At 38.7% G+C, this 18,443-nt stretch overlaps 1 protein-coding gene across 1 annotated transcript in view; it reads left to right on the forward strand.

Annotated features, from left to right (window-relative positions):
* EFR3B (EFR3 homolog B) overlaps positions 1-18,443 on the forward strand; it is a 2,101,782-nt gene that overhangs the window by 1,029,145 nt on the left and 1,054,194 nt on the right. The window contains exon 4 of the mRNA XM_044062396.1: positions 1-132. This exon is cut by the window's left edge and continues 19 nt beyond it. Within this exon, the coding sequence (XP_043918331.1) occupies positions 1-132 (132 nt within the window). The remainder of the gene's footprint in view (positions 133-18,443) is intronic.

The raw sequence follows: 18,443 nt of genomic DNA on the forward strand, positions 1-18,443 counted from the left end.
GAAGCCTTGGACCAGCTGCTGATGGCATGCCATTGCCAGAGTATTAATCTGTTTGTGGAAAGTTTTCTGAAGATGGTGGCCAAACTATTGGAGACAGACAAGCCAAGTCTGCAAATCTTGGGTACTAACTCGGTGAGTATAAAGGAAAACTGCTGGACTGTAAACATCATGGTAAATGCTTTCACAAAGTAAGTAATCCAAAAGCAAAATGTGTGAGGGTACTGGCAACAAGCCACATTTTGTACTGATTATCAAAAGGTTCCAGCCATATTGTAGCTTTCTACTGCCCTTACTTATTATTGATTTGCTTATTTAACAATGAATAGTAGATTTCCCCAGCTAAGTGATTGGCAACATCTGACAAGTCAGCAGACAGTATATTTATCACAATGAAACAGTTTTCCTCTAGCATTAAAAAAAGTCCATGCAAGTCTTTATTACTGCTGGTGGTCACTTAAGCCCCATTTAAACCTCAGAAGCTGGATTTTTTAACCATATCATGCTTTTCATTTTTTACTTTAGAGAATTTAGCCCAGTAACTCAGAAAATGCAATCTGCTTTACATACTGTACAAATCAAAGGTATGTAGTAGTTGCCTAGAACCCATTTACAGTAATAGATGCATCTGTGGGATGTACTTTAGGTTAGCACTGATGCAGGATAAACTGTGCTGCTGCAGGTTAAGGCATCCAGGAGCTCAATCTTACCTGCAAGGTACCATGCTAAGATTGATGTGACATACATTGCTAGTTTTTGTGAACTTTACCTTTTTGGAAGGTGCAGTCAAACGCTACTGACTTTGGGATCTAAAGTATTCATAGTACTGGAACATTATTCATACTGGATAATTTACATCCAAGACTTTGAAATGCTTCCACAGATACTGTCTGCATCACTACATCAGTGAATTTCAAAGGCTGTCTTCTTGGAGGACTCAGGTGCCAGTAGCAGGATATACATTGTACCTACAGTGACTGACATTTGGCGCTGAAGTAAGCAAATAAAAGCCTGCACTGTTGGTGTAGATGGATAGATTTTGATTGTGTTCCAGGTGACCTAAAAAAGCAGCCTGGGCATTTGAGGGAACAGGTAGAGAAGATGTTTGTGCCCAACCAGAGTGGCTGATCATGGGAACTGTCACCCTATTAGCCTGACGTGCCTGGTCTGTAAGGCCATGAAACATATCATCATGGAACTCATAAACAGACACTGGTAACCTCCAAACTCTGGACCCCACCCAGTTCAAGTTTGTGAAAGGCAGATCATGCCTCCTGAACCTGATCGACTTCTTTGAAGCAGTCACCAAATTCGTAGATGAGGGTAATGTGGTTCACACAGCCTATTTTGACTTTGCCAAGGCTTTTGACACCATCCCCCATTCTGGAATTATAGATAAACTCACTAAACTAGGTATAAATCCTTATGTCACAAGATGGGTTGCCATTTGGCTCACTGACAGAACCCACACTGTAAAAGTTGCAGACTCCAAGTCTGACTTCAAACCAGTGACAAGTGAAGTATCACAGGGTTCAGTCCTAGGACATCTCCTGTTTGGTATCTACTTCTCTGAAGTACAGGCTAACACAGAAGGCCTTTGGCTAATGAAGTTCACAGATGACTGCAAACTAGGAGCCATAGTCGAGTCCCCAAATGATGTGGACAGCCTACAGAAGGGCTTCACTGAGACAGATGCCTGGTGTCAGAGCCATGGCCTCAAGCTCAATGCCAAAAAGTGCATTGTCATCTCTTTTGGTGAAATCTCTGTACCCATGAACTATTACATAGGTGGCAGTCTATTTAACGGCGAATGCGTGATAAGAGACCTTAGGAGCCAGGTGGTCAGTAGTCTCTCCTTTGATAATCACATCGCCACAGTAGTCAGGAAATCCTTCTACATGACACACCTCATCACAAAAGGGTTTTCATCCAGGAAAAAAGAGGTCATTGTTTCCCTCTACTCGACACTCATTAGACCCACTATAGAGTACAATGCCCCTTTTGGAATGCACATCACAAAACATCTGCAGCAGCTGGAAAGGCCACAGAAGTACCTCACAAAGAGGATTACTGGCCTCAAACGGATGCCCTACACTGTCCATCTCAAAAAAACCCAGCTTTACTCTGCAGCATATTGCCTACTCCGAGGTGATCTCTGCCTAACATATAAAGCTATGTCAAACCAAGAGCTGTTGGACATGCTGCACCTAAAGAAATCCAAATCCCTCCAAGATACACACTCTAGGGACCTAAACCTTGTCACCACAATAAACAGGACATGCTGGAGGGATAGATTCCTGTCCCAGAGACTTCTCATACTCTGGAACAAGCTACCCGTCTATGTCAAGCAAAGTTCCTCATTAGCACTCTTCAAGAAAAATCTTAATGAGTGGATGGGAAATAGGAAATACACCCCGGGGATCACTTCTGTGGCTCTACTTGACAGGGGCACAGGAAAATAACTTTCTTGGGTGGCGTAAGCCAGGGAACCTTGTTGGCTAGGCTTACTTAAGCCTTTGGGCCAATAGCCTAGTACCTACCTATGAACCTATGAGAGAGGTGCATATTCACACTACTTGATTTCTCTGGTGACAACTTGATGAAACAACTTCTCAGTACTACCTGAGGGTGGGCATTGAATCCAATTGATGTCAGCACCTTGTGGAAGTGAAGGGAAGTTAAGCATGAATGCCTATTTTACATCACACCCATTGGGCGTTAATGAGTATATGTACAGAAGGTTAGGAGTAGAAAGGTAAAACTCTCCGTTAGCAGCAGTATGAAACAACCCAAGGATACCTCAGTCTCCCTATGTTACTGAATCTTGGTTGGAGCACGTCTAGAGGGAGGATGGAATGATCAAAGTGAGACACTGGTAGCAGGTGATGGGCAGCTGACATGAAGGTAAAAAAGGAAGCATATAAAACTGATAATTCCACAACAAAATATTCTAATCACATCTAACCCTTTTTGTACATTATTGCATCACTTAGCTGAAAGAGGCAAAGGACTAACATTTCATGAAGGCCAATTAATTAAAAAAGTAGCACTGCTGAGTTACACTACATAGTTTACAGCCCACAGAGCAAGGGGCATTTATCTGATATCAAAATGCTTTTAGGATGTCAGTTTTTAAAGAATGTGCATTTAATACTCTCTGAATTGGAAGTTAATAAGCCTTTCACTTTTACTCCATTTCTTTTAAAGGGTCTGTCTCATATGTAAATGCAGATTATATGCAGTGATGGGTAGCTTTAATTGGTTCTGCTGAGGCAGCTACACATCTAAGAAATCTCCTTTTATAGAATATGATACACGACAGAATTTTATTTGATGATTTTCTTGTTATCTATATGACAACAACATAATTGCCATTTAACAACAGAATAATAGTTGTATGTGCTCAGCACTTCTCTTCGTTTCTTCTACATCCTTTGAAAAGAAATATGCATCATACTTTAACTCTGCCAAATAGCAGGAATACCCATTTGTTCAACATATCATAGCTAACTATTTTTGTACAACAGTTGATAAAATCTACAATTAACTTATACAACTGAGTCTTGTGTGTGATATCATTTGCTGACAAAAAAGACAGAACCAAAATGATTAAATGGATTTCAGCACCTAAGGATGTGATATTGTGCATAAAAACCTGGTATGATGAAAGTGGCAAGTTTGATTCTGACGCAGAATGTTACATAGTTCTAAGCTTTATTAAAATATTATCTACATGTCCGTACAGAAAATGAGCTGAAACAGTTTCAATATGCATAGCATTTGTAAACTCCTGTCTGAAAATTGTATGACAAACCACAGACAAGGAAAATGGACACTGACCATTTCATTAACTAAAAAAAGGAAATCTAAAATTACAGCTTAATAAGGTTTAAAGACTACTCATATAAAGATAATATATACTACAACCTACCTGAACTAGGTGCATAAAGGAGCAAGAATCATGGATAATATACTGTTAGTTCTAAGGGTAACCATACAATGTAACAGTTCCACTATATGTTATCAAAAGTTAAAGCTCTAAACAAATTTTCTTTTATACATGAAACTCACCACAATATAGCATGAAACCCACCAAAATATGTAAATGATCAGAAAACAAGTGCTCAAGTAATAGTGGATTTCAGGTAAAAGAACGCGAGCAAAACTGTTTTTGCAAGGGGTTTCACAGTCCACACCTCCTTACCCTTTTCAGGGATGCTATAGCCTCTATATAAAGAAAAAAATGTATATTCCATACAAATATATTATGCACTGAGAAAACACAGTCCTGAGAAATTGAGCCATTTCCTTACTGAGCAGCTAACGTGGAACTAAAACTACAAAAAACCCCAACAACAAATGTGTAGCTGAGAAGATGGTTTATGTCATGCAGCTGTTATAGGTACAGAATACTGATGCTCCCTGATACTTGGCATATCATGTCTGATTGGTTTTATCAAAGCAATGTGCAGTGCTTATCCATGAGATCTGTTAAGTTTATCCCAAGGAGTAAACAATAGTATTTGTGGTACCCCGCCTTCAATATGTTCTTTGAGTTATTCAGTCACGTATTTAAACATTTTCGTCTTTTAAGTAAATCAGAGCTCAGTAGAACTATGTCCTGCTTCAATATTTTCTGCAGTGGTGTATCAGCATAAACACAAACAAATGTTGCACAGCATATAGACATATTGCTCTGCATGCATATGCTAACAATACTTAACTGATTATCTGTCTATTTATTTATTTATTTTTAGGATGTTGTATATCTGATTGTGTAGAAGACACAAACTAAGGCTGTTTCATTCCTCAAATATTGAGGAAAATTGGAGGTGTTAAAGACCTATAGTATCACACTGGGGTATTTGTAAGCATGATATTAGAACTATGCATTATAGAAAGATAAGGCCTTTTACTTAATTCTATAATCAAGGAACACAGAGTACTGCAAACTAATACAGGGAGAATGTTCAATTTCCAGAGGACTCTGACCCATCCAGAAGGACTGAAGCAGCTGGGATACATGAATGTATGTAAAATAACCTGCATTTAAACAACGAGGCTGGTAATATTAATATCAAGCATCCCTTAAAAATACAATAAAGTAGATATGCTATTAAATAAGTTAAGTGACCACTACCCAACATTAACATACTGGATCATTTAAGAAGTCCACAGATGAACTATTGCAGTTAAAATTTAATCAGTTGCAGAACATGACCATAGTTCTATTTCTTGAACTAGAAATAATGGTTGGTGAGTAGTTTATAATAAATCCTGCATCTGCATTATCCTCTTCCTCCTAATCTACTAATTTCCATTCAAGACAGCTTATTTACTTTAAGGACTAAATGATTCAGATATAGGAAATGTCATTGGATAACTTTCAAGTTGAAATTGCAACTTAGAGAGAGAGAGAGAGATAGAAAGAGACAGGAAGGCTAAGTTTGGCTTATACAGAAATCTGAGCCTTTGGATGTCACGAGAATCCCTAACTACTTAACATTTAGAAAAAAATGTAGTGTAACTGCCACATACTCTTTGAAATCAATGTATATCAGGAAGCAAGAAACATTTTATCTTAAAAATCCTGTAAATAGCTAAACTCACTATAGAGAGCTATTAACAGCAGCAGCTTTAATTCAGCTTTACACAATACTATTCTTACCATGTCTGTTTAAGGAGCTGATACCTGTAATATAAAACACCATCCATTTCATTTTCAACTTGCAGTTACTTACTGGACTGACTATAAATAGTCCTACAAATACTCCTACACATTTTCATTTTAAGCAAATTCTTCAGATAATTATATGATATTAATCAGAAAAACTCCTCTTTTACAAAACAGTTTCCAGATTTAGGATGGATGGTACAAATGTTTCTGAACAAATCTGGATCATCTGTCCAATACTTGGACAATTGAGAGGTATGAGTGGAGACTCTCCATGACTCAGCCTTCTTGATGATAATTGTATAATATACAAAGTCCATTTAATGAGACTTCAGTGCTAGGAAGGTTCTTTATGGTGGTACAATGTGTTAATTCTAGTCAGGAGTTGGTGTTCTGCTTTGTAAAATAATTTGTATAACTGGCAAATGCGATAGTAGAATGTACTGCAACACTGCTTGAGAAACATGCTGACTGTCTCTGGATGGCACTTGGCTGTGATCTTAGTTCAGTTGCATGTGATCACTGTAATATTTCTTTAATCGCCATGGTAGAAAATGAGCAAGCCAATCCCCTTTGTGCATGGCAATAAATGCTGCCCTCCATACATATAAATCCCCTCGATGCAAGAAGGTCCTGAACTTGAACTGGGCATTCATAAGTCCCTCACTCCCATGGGATGCTCAAAAGTGCTTAACTTAAAATGAAGAAAAGCTTATTCTCTTATACCTTTAATGTTTACCATTACATTTTCCAGATGAGGAGGTTTTAGAGCTATATCTACTTTGTGGACAAGCTAGAGTTAAAACATAGCCAGTTCTTACAAGGCTAAGATTGGGATAATAGCTGGAGATTTAGGCTTACAAAATGGAGCGCTGATATCTATGGAATGTCTCATGCTTGGGAGTACTTTATACTGTATATAAGGCTGTCCAGTTGCCAACAGGAAGATAAGTAGAGGCCCCAACAATGAGTAATATTATTTGAGCAATGATGTGATCCACTAAAGAAAAGTATGGGAGATTCATACTAATAGCTACATTGTGTAACCAAATGAGACAAGCCAACAATTGTCCCTTCATCAGAAACTTTAAAATGGGGAGACAAAGGGAAAGCCCTTTACAGAAGACACCAATGATACTATTGATTCTTAAATGCTATTTATGGTTAGTGAGGTTTACATCTGCCACTCTTCCATTGTGTTCCAGTCTTTATGTCTCATCCTAAGAAAGCAAATACTCCCCATAGCTACCTTAGTAACAGCATGAATAAAATGTGAGCAGTGGACCAGGAGCAGTCCTGATTGGGGCCATGTATGCTACCAATTACAAAAAGCCCTCTGACATGGACATTTCAGCTGTGCCTACACCAACCTGCCTTGCTTGTGTCTATTGAAGGAGATAACAGTCCACTTAAGGGGCTTATGCATGGAGATAGCTATCTCTGTTTCTGAGGTGTGGTTCTTCAGTTGATTACAATGATTTTCCCTTTCTTGAACAATAGTAATTATTCCTTTTAAGTTAGATGCTACCCTAACTTTGATACTGTGATAATTATGTGAGGCCAAACTGCGATACTCAGACAACTTGAGGTAGAGGAAAATGCTAAACTCATCACTGAGACAACTACCATTTCCAAGGTCTTAGGTACAATGTTTTTAGCAGATACATATTATTAAAAGTCTTAAAAGTTTAAAGTAATATGCTTAAAAACTTGAGACATTTAAGAAAAAATCTGTTGAAACATAGAAGCAATAAAGAATGACAAAGTACAAACATCGTCATCATCATTATCATCATCAACATCACCCCCCTTTTCCCATTTCAAAACAGGGTCAGGGTGCTGTGTCAACTGTTGCCACATTTCTCAGTTCAGACCCACTCCCCTACCTTTTCAGTAATGACTGATTGTTGCAGCTCATCACTTAGGCAATTAATCCATCCATCCATTGGTTGTATGACCTTGTCTCCTCTAACCTTCTTTTTGTTTCTCCCAAATCTTCTTTATCAAATTATCTTCCCCTTTCCTTTACATGTGACCTGATCTGCAGAAGCGAGGTGTTCATATTTTAAATGTTAGGTAGTAAACTGTGAGATCTTAAAAAAAACAATTTAAGGTACTACTGTTTGATCCAGCTAGGAAATGTAAAGGTAAATCCTGAACCGCTGGGGTAAATAGTCCACTAGATATCAGACAGGTATATGCCATAAATAAACTGTGAAATAATTCTCTGGGAATGGAAATGCCTCTAAGCATATAAGAAAGTCCTACCACTTATGGAGTTTATGGCAATTGTAAAGTCACTGGTTAGGAATTAATCAGCTAAGATGAAAAAGGAGAAGAAAGAAACAACTGATGAGTCATTATTATGGGTTGCACGGTGATATAATCTGGCCTTTTAGCCACATACCTTCACAATCAGGGTGATGATTCTTTAACTAACAGCCTACCTTGCTACTCACCTGTAATCCTGCACTACATTTGGTTTTGAAAGCTAGACATTTTAGAACTAAGCCATGTTAGCAACCCTAGTCTTCTTGACTGAGTATTTCTTGATTAATTTCATTTCTTAAAGATTTCTTAAAGCAGAATTATATCATATCTGTAACCATCTGAAATGTCAGGACCCGGTAAAGTGAGTCCTGAAACATGGGGACTGAATGGCCAAAAAACTGACTAGCATATAAGTTCAAGATGGCCATTTCACAGAATATTCCCCATTCTCCAAGATGTGGCAATCTCAGAGATGGTATATATAATATCTGCTTTAGACTGTTGAATATAATCATAAATAGCATACATTTTTACTGTGGAATCTAGTCCTGTGGTTTTGAACAAAATGCATCAGTATACAGCATCATATGGAATTGTCTATAGCAATCAAACCATAAATGAGAAAGCTAGACCAGTGAACTAATACTATGTAATAACATGTGATAACTCTACTAAATTTCATTATAATGGTGAACAGTATATACAACATTTTGATACACAATGATTATTAAGTGAAGTGCACATAAAATTATTGAAGATGTTATAACTGTCAACTTCTTTGCTCAAGAATTCTGTCAAAAATAATTGGTGGACAAAGAACAAAATCAGGCACAGATTTTAAATATTGCTGTTATAAACTAAGAATACTGATAGAAAATTAGGCTTTGCTTTAGCCTGTATTTACTGAAGGAAGATATGAAGTCTAAAAGTTTCATTATTTAGTCACTGCAGCCCTTGAAGATTTGTAAGAAAAACCCATATTTTACACATATTTTATGAGGAATGGGCCGTAAATATAAGGCAGAAATCTGGATATTCTGTGCAACTCTGATCAGTCGAGAGCTATATGGAATTGTTTGTCAAAAATCAGAACTAAAATTATCCTGCTCTTACAGTACAGCTCTATAAATTCTGCAGGCATATCAAACAAACAGGAAAGATGGCAGGCTGAATCTGCATGCTGCAAACCAGGGAGTTCCACAAACTAGCTGCTTGGAGAACAACACTTTACTGTAGATATAATGCTGATACTAGAAAACCTTACTGAGAAAGAAAAATCATGGTTGGTCTTTTTTTGTGTTGATTTTTATTGTTGTTTTGTCCGCTAACAGCTGCTGCAATGGAAAACATTTTCACTAAGTCTTCTTTGGCAAGGGCATGACTAACAGGTGTGTCAAAAAAACAACAGTAATCTTGCCAGAATAGCTGTCCATGTCTTATTCCTCATTACCTTCCGGTGGGTAAAATCTGTTTTTATTGGTAATTGTAAAAAGGGTCATACTGTTCTATGAGAGAGGTGTGGGTGGGGTCCAGACAGTGATGGTCTACTAGTGGGGAATCAGTAGTACTTGGAATGGTAACAGCTGGTGAGACATGTAATAGGGAGACTGCAGCAGACTTTTCAGGAGCTGCAGCCTGTTTAGAAACTCTTAGTAGGAAGAGAAGGAACAACAAGTTTGGCAAGAGTAGCAAGATAGTCTTTTGAGGTGCATGGTACTCTGTTGTCCTCATTTTGAAAAAGGCTGTTTTACAGGAAAACATAAGGCAGACTCGGGAAGTGAAAAAGTCTGTTTTATAGGAAAAAATAAGACAGACTCAGGAGATTTAAAGTGACAAGAGGGGGTTTCTAACGTAGCAGATATTGATGGGAGATCACATTAAGTAGGTTTAGGCCAATGGACAAACACAAAAGTCACTCAAAGGCTACTATATAGTGTATTTTACTCTGACGAAGTCTATTACGAGACAAAACTGCTTAGTGGTGAAATAAAGTATTACTCTGCATTTTAGCGTGGTCTGACACAGCTGCTTTTTTACTGTTTTACATAAACGGTTTTATGTTGTACTATATAGTGTGGTCGCTCTGAGTAATGTACACTGCATTGAATGCAGTATGTAACACTGAGCTAGCTGATCAGCTCAGAGAAGTGCAAAGCCACATGACACAGCAGAAATTATAACAATTCAAAAGCAAGCAAATACCAACTGAAGCCTGGAAAAGGCAGATAACTACCAACAACAATTGCTCAGAACATTGCAAAATCCTTTTCTCTCACAAGAGAAAAATTACTTAAATAATTCTAAAGGAAATATACTGGTAGGCAACACAAGTCTCAGTATTAGCTTACAAAAATAAACTTCCCAGGTGCAGGAGGAATTGGATTAGTAACCACTTTCAAAAGACTAATTTCACAGGCGATCGACACAAGCAGCTCAGCTCAAACTGAAACTGCTGCAGACATGAATAAAATTACTATGTTTTAAAAATGGAAGATGAAGTCAGAACTGTAATTTAATGTAATATTCGGCACATTTGTAAAATTACTACGGGTAAGCAAATGTGACACTTTGTAAAAGAACTATTACTAAGCAGTTCAGATTGTCCATGTAGGTCTCAGGCTAATTGAAACTTCTGCAGTTAAGAAAGAGCGGGTAATGTGGGAACATACCCACACAAGTGAGTAGCAGAATGTCTCTACCTGCCAGGCATTTGTCTCACTTTAGGAGGAAACATTTATGCTATCAGCCTCTCTCACTTCTAGCCACGTGACCCATCATGTAGGGGTGTGGGCTGTTGACAACTAGTGTCTCCTTTAACCATTTTTGTATTACCATTTCCTGCATGGAGTATAGACTTTGCAGATGTAATTCTTTCCCTGACCACGATTTTCTGGGGGATGTAAATGTAGCTGAAAATATTTTCTGGGCGTGATTTTGCTTGTCTTGAAAATGTGCACCAATATGTGTTTCACATTTCTATGGTTTCCTAGTAAAAGTATAGAAGCATTCATTTATGATGTTCTGTAATCTGCAAAAATTAAAGGCATGGATGTACTTTACTGTTTGCTGCTATTTCAAGTCTCAGTAAGCACACCAGATGAAATTTGTCAGTGGAAAGATCATTTTCAAAATGTGTTATTGCAGCTGAAATTTATCAGTGGAAAGATCATTTACAGAATGTGTTATTGCAGCTGATTTTATGGAATGCCAACTTCCCTCAGCATTAATTGAAAATATGGACTTGAAGTCCAGCAGTGAGTTGTAGATTCTGTTAATTCACATTATTATTCTCCATCTCTGACTGTCTGGGCTGGTATTTTATTTTATTTTTTATTTTTTATTTAACATTTGTTGACCGGGAAAGTCCGACTAGGTTCCACAGATCCTGTTTTCAGCGGAGGCCCGGGGAGATTAAATATTTACCTACTAAAAATTCTCTCAGAATGTGTTGTGTGTGTTTAGCTGACTCAGTAGCCTTGCAAACACTGACATGCTGTTCTATATTTAATTTTAAAGCCACATATTAATGTTGCTATCCAGTAAGAAATGTACAAGCAAAAGGTTTCATCAGTGTCTGGCATGAATATGCCTGTGCATTTGATTTTCTCCAGATATTGAAGATAAAAGAAACCCTTTGCTTTTAAAAAGAGTGCCAAGCTTCACAAAATGGCTCAGCTGAATGTTTAAACTGCTGAACTTGTGTGTTGGATGAGTTACAAGATCTTGATATGCGAAAGAGACATGATTACAGATACTGTGCCATAGTGTATGTGTGTGTGTGTGTGTGTGTGTGTGTGTGTGTGTGTGTGTGTGTGTGTGTGTGTGTGTGTTTTACTTGCCTGAGAATCAAATAGAAAAGTATGTCACTGCAGCTGATTACAGGGCATGCCAACTTCCATGTACATTAATTAAAAATACCCACATGAAGTCCAGCAGGCAGTAGTAGTTCCTGGTAATCTGGATGATTATCTACAGACTCAGACTGTCTTGGATGGTATTATACAGTAGGTGACCTCTGCTGGTAGCGGTAATAAAATTCTCATTATGGCTGAGTTAAATTCGGACTGTCTTGGCAATGAATCACCTTTTTCTCACATTTGCGTATGTGTAATTTTTCATGACTCACTGTTTTTTCACCTGTCATCTGGAAGAAAAATAATAGTCTGTGCTTTCTAGATAAACAGAAATGGCAAACCTACTTGTGTTTATGTGCCTGATTACCCTAGTAATTACTAACTAGTCATTTGCAGTTTTGATTTTTAAATGTTGACCAAATTTTCAAAGACATATATTTAAAGAAAGAATAAATCCATGTATTTGTTGCTAAAATACTATAAATAACACAAATTCTATAACCCGAGGTTTCTGCCCTGTGGCTAGATAAAAATCACTCTTCCTACTTCTGAAAGTAGGTATCTGTACCTAGAGCACCTCTTTTGTTAGCTAGGAAAAAAAATCATATTCTTTTACATTATATTGCACGTGGCTTGGAAATATACCATTCAATACCCTTAGTAAAAGTAGGAGTATGCCTGGCATAGCAACACTTTAAGAAAATGGAGAGCTACAACAGAAAGGTAATACTCAGCAGTATCAATTGGCTTATCTAATCTAACATTATCCTTCTAACAAATAAACTGCAATTTTTGATTAACAGTTACTATAGTTTTCCTTCTAAAGTCATTTATGCTTGCCTTGGGAATTTTTGGATTCCATCATTGATTTTGGTTCCATAGCTTCATCAGGAATGCCGCCTCACAGGGCATAAGTAAAATGTCCTCTGCAGACCACCTCAAGGACCTATCCATGTATTCTGTCTCCTACAGGCTTTTGAAGGGACATTTATGACTGGCATATAGGGCATTGTCAGACCCCACTCAGATGGACCTCCTGCATATCCACTAAACAGCACCAGAATTATCTGTCTTAAAGACTTAAACCTTGCCTATGATATAAGTAGAATCTGCTGGAGAGAAAGGTATGTATCCAATAGACTACCCAGTCAATCTAACAGGCTCTTCATCCATGTGAACCGGAGTTCCTCCCTAACCCAATTCAAGTGCAACTTGGACAGTTGGATGGGGAACAGGATATACATTCCTGGTCTGGCACCTATGTCTGTAATGGACACAGGCAACCTGTAAATGGTTCATCTCCCAAGCCCCTGCTTACACTTATCAAGGGTATCAGAACTTGTCAAAGATTTGGGATGCATGACTAGGTTTAAAAAGGCCCTAGGGGTCTTTAGTCTAGCAAACACCTATGAACCTATGCACCTGTAACTTTTTTGAGAAAAGGAAGACTTTATATAGAAGTTCATTTTTAACTGTCATCACACATCAGGATTAAGTAGGACTGCAAAAAGTGTGTGACAACATAATTGTTTTGTGTAGCAAAAACATCAGTAGTCTTTGAATCATACTGCTCAATCTTTAAAACAAGAAATCTCGACAAAGCCTAAAATATTGGGGGACAAAGGCTCAAAAATAGGGACAGATTTTAAACATTGTTCTTATAAACTTAACAAAGTTGCTAGAATAACAGGATTTGTGTTAGCATGTATTTTCTGAAGGATAGGAAGCTTGAAACTCAATTGTAGGTTATTTAGTGACTTCAGTCCTCCGTATTTTGCCAGAAACCCACACATTTTATGAAGACGAAACCAAAAACTTAAGAAAAAGTCTGGACATTCTGCAAAAATCTGGAGAGATGACAGCTATGTTTGAAATGTTTCCGGTCTTTTATATTGTTTTAAAATGGTATCTTTTCATACCAGCCTCTGCATTTGCAACAGCATTCAGATTAATGGCACGTACCATTCTGGATATGAATAGGGGTGGGGCATTCTTTATGCATTTAAGTCAGTTTAATGTTTTGGGTAATGCTTTTTTGATTATCCATTTCTTCAAAATCACCAGTTTCAGAAATGCAAACACCAGCTGAAGTGATACTATTTTAACTGAATGAATTCTACCAAATATTTTAAACTGCAAATCTGGATTCTTAAAATCTAGCAATGCTGTCTTAGTACACTGACAAACAAGTCTCCAGTAGTACTCTCTGTTTAAAGACACTTATCTAGATGTAAACATATTGCTACCTTATTAGGTCTCCTTCATAGAAAATAAATGAGGACTTTATCATTATCCTGATACACCAACATTAGCAAGAAGCCTTATTTAGTGCCCCGATGCATACTTATCAAATAAAATGGAAACTAAAATATTCTGATAAAGGCATCTTGTAGGATATGCAGATTTCCTCTTTGGAAAAAAAAATGTCTTTGTAAAAGTATTTCTGCCTCTTGCCAGTATCTTTCTGGCTAGGATTTATCTGCATTTGCTATGGGAATTTTGCTTTTTTTTCTTTATACTTTGTTTGAATGTAGCCATAAGATAAAAGAAAATCAAAGGTTTTCCTTTAAGATGAATATTTCACTTTCATAGTATAACTAGAGTTTCCTCTTATTCTATACTGATGAAACCTAACAAGGTTGAAACATGCCTATAGTTACTAAAGTCTGGATTGCTGGCGTGAGCTGTAAAAGACAACTTTTGAATCTGGCTTCATGGCTTGAGTGTGCTATTAAAGACATCTTTCACTCTGTATTCATGAGCTAATGAGTGGAAACTATATTATTTTAGGGGAAATATTCATAACTCCCATGATTTCTTGTTAAATAGATGTTTTCAATTGCTTTTGTATACTGGGGGGGGGGTCTTTCTGTTAGTTCATATAGAACTTCTGTTTTCGGGGGGTCTTTCTGTCAGGTCATATAGAACTTCTGTTTCTTCTGCTTTTTGTTTCCATCTTATTTAATATTGTCCTTGCGATAAATACATCAAATACTTCATAATATTGCTAGTGATTCCCCTTATGATACACCTCTATTATTTGATAAAATAAAAATGCATTTAAAGCTATTGCACTCGGGTTTGTTGACTCGAGTGCATTAGTAAAGATGCTTGAGCATCATAGTATGTTATCAATACTTGATCATATCATGAATTTCATGAGCATCATCTGAAATGATAGACTATAGAAAAAAACTGGAGGGGTTGTAATACTTTTTAAAAGCACACTAGATACCCACTGAGTCACCCTAACTATTCCAACACAGAAATGTCAGTTACGCTCCTATACCTGAATGATCACAAAACTGATGTTCATCGTGTTTCACTGTTGCAGTCATTAGTCTTGGGTTATCCTTCTGGCAGGCTACCCTCAGTCGGCCAGAATTCCAAAGTCTAGGTCCAGCGTCGGTTGCTGTCGCCTCTTCCCTGATGTCAGTGCACCAGGGGTATAAAAGATGCAGCCAACGCCATTTTCTTCAGTCTTTCTTACCGCATGGTGCCTGAAGCACAAGCAGTTCGCAAGTGCCAGTCAGCCGACTCCTGAGATTTTCAAATCCGAATTTCAGACCGAAGTCTTCATTAAAGCTAAGTACCCCGTTGGGGAAACTTTTTTCTTGCTCCAGACCAATGTCAGAAAAAGTTAACAATTGTATTTCTTGTGGGAAGCAAATACCTCATAAGTATTTTCACTCTTACTGTATTCCTTGCCTAGGCCCTGATCACAACGTTGCTAGCTGTCAGTTTTGTGCTCGATTTAACCAATGCACTATTAAGCGTCAGTTTGATTTTGCATTTCATTACTTTGGCCGAAGATTTAATTATATAATGCTGTCGGAACAGCTGACAACCGGAGTTTACAAAAAATGCAAGGACAAGGAAAAGGATAGGCATCCGAGGTCCAAAACCAACGATGAAGCCTCTGCTAGGGCAGTCGCCGGTTCGCCGGCTCCCAGTGAGGCACTTTCGCAGCCCCTGGCGCCCGCTAACTCAGAGCCACAGGACCGCTTCCGACTCCCACGTGGAGCCGATTGGGCCTCTGGATACTCAAGGTATTGGACACTCAGAAATTGTTCCCTCAGATGGGTCCGGAGCCGCTGAGCAGGCATCGGCTTCTGAGGGTGTCTTCAGACCTACATAACTATATATTAAGCCTTCTTCAGATTCAAAGACAAAGACTAAAGCAGCTCTAAAGACAAAGAAAAAGTACAGCATTCTCCTACTCAGTCTTCCATGCCTAAAAAGCAGATGCTCAAAATGGCCGAAGACCTAATTACTTTGATCAGGGGCTCCCATCCCCCTCCTGATAAGAGGCCTAAACAAGAGACAGAGTATGATTCTTCTGGTCAGGTTTCTATTTCCTCTGATTCCTCTTCTGAACAGGATTACTCCATGCTTCCCTATGAGGATTCTGATGCTGAAGAATCCATTCCTTCTGCCTCTCCTCCTGAGGATTATTCTTTTGGGGAAACCCTGCATACCATGAGGGAGCATTTCCACTGGGAGAGCCAAGATTATTCTGAATCTAAGAAAAGGCTCAGAGACTTCTTGCTTCTTCCTCAGCACAGGCCCCTTGCTATTCCACCTGTTCTAGACATTGTAGATGATGTATTTTCAGAGTCCGGCCTGTCCCCTGACTCTTTACCCCCTGCACCTGCTAAGCCAGACAGATACTACAGGGTTCCGGATTCTCATAAATTCCTATATAAAAACCCCGCTGCTGACCCAGAAACTATATCGCAGGGTCCCAAAGGGGTTAAAGCTTCCACTGCAAAAAACTCTGTCCCCTCTGATAGGGATTCTGGGGCTCTAGACAAATGGGGGAAAAAGTCTACACTTCTGCTACCTTGGCTGTAAGGGCTTTAAATTGTCAGTTTCATATGCTTAAATATCCGCAATATTTAATGTCACTGCTTAAACAGAAATTGTTGACAAATACTGAATGTTCAGAGAACAAGGAATTGCAGGATTTATTGCATGCAGCTGAACAAGTGGGAAAGCATAATTTGCAATGTGGGTTATGATTCACTGGAGGCTTCTTGCAGGGCCGCTGTTACAGGTTCTGTTATTAGAAGGCATGCTTGGTTAAAGGAACAGAATCTGCCTGATCATGTTAAATCAAAATTATTAAATGCACCATTACAGCATGATACTTTATTTGGTACTAAAGCAGAAGAGGTGTTGAAAAAAATGGAAGATAAAGCTAAATCCATGCAGACAGTCAAGGATTTCTTACAGGTACAGCCACCCAGGTTTAGCAGGAACTGGCCTTCTAAAAACTGGTCCTTTCCAGTGTCAGACAGACCAAAAAGAGGCAGATACAGGCATCCCAGAGGCAGATCTCAACCCCAAGGCTCATGCAAGCCTAAACAATGGGGTGCTCCTACCTCCAAAAGCGGAGAAGACAAATCACAACCTTACAGGAAACAGTCCCAATGACTTTCCTCTGCCACATCCAAGCACTTTTCTTTTGGCAGCCCCCTTAGGGGGAAAACTAGCACTTTTCATCAAATTGGCAAATGGTTACCCAAGACAAATGGGTCCTGAACATAGTGTCCCACACCTACAGGTTCCATTTTCACACTCTACCAAGGTCAAAAGGTATGCCAAACCTGCCACACAATCAATGGGCTGAGGCACAAAAACTAATTACAGCCCTCATGGACATGAGGGCCATTCAGCAAGTACCACAACAAGAGCAGGGGCAAGGATTTTACTACAGACTTTTCCTAGTACCCAGAAAGGACAAAACCTGGAGACCAATACTGGACCTGTCTGTACTAAATACATTTCTGGAAGTTCCAAAATTCACAATGTTGACTCTACAGCAGCTACTGCCCATGCTGGGCAAGAAGGCTTGGCTCGTAACTTTGGACCTAAAAGAGGCATACCTGCATGTCCCAATCAGACAATCTTGCAGAAGATACCTCAGATTCATAGCTGTCTCAATGCATTACAAATTCTCTGCAATGCCCTTTGGCTTATCTACTGCGCCCAGGGTCTTCACAAAATGCCTGGCACCAGTAATTGCATTTTGCAGACAGAGAGGAATTCAAATATATCCCTACTTGGATGACTGCCTAATTCAAGCAGAGAACAAAGACATTCTTCTAAAGCATTTGGCGTTTGTAAAAACATTACTAATTGGCCTGGGGTACATAGTAAACAAAAAGAAATCAAAACTAGTGCCCTCTCAAGAGATAATATTCCTGGGTGCAAGCTTAAACACAACTGCCCAGATGGCTTATCTCACGCCAGACAAACAAAAGCAACTGACTACTTACTTCAAGAAATTGGCAACAAAAACTCACTTATCTGCAAGGAAAATCCTGCAGGCCTTGGGTTTCATGGCATCCTGCATTCTACTAATTCCATATGCCAAACTGCATATGAGGAAACTACAATGGTATCTAAAAAGTGTTTGGACTCAGCATTGCCACAGCCTGGAGACAGTAATTGCATTCATTCCCTGCCTGCAACAGGAGTTTCGATGGTGGGCAGAAGTCTGTCACCACAACAAGGGTCTGCCATTCAGTTTACCCACAGCCAGACAGACACTGACAACGGATGCATCAGATTATGCGTGGAGGACCCATATGGCAGGAAAATGTATTTAGGGCACATGGCCTGCAAACGAGATGCATCTTCAC

Source organism: Protopterus annectens, chromosome 2.part1 (assembly GCF_019279795.1).
Source record: "Protopterus annectens isolate FY-2018-M chromosome 2.part1, PAN1.0, whole genome shotgun sequence".
In the NCBI taxonomy this organism is placed as follows: domain Eukaryota; kingdom Metazoa; phylum Chordata; order Ceratodontiformes; family Protopteridae; genus Protopterus; species Protopterus annectens.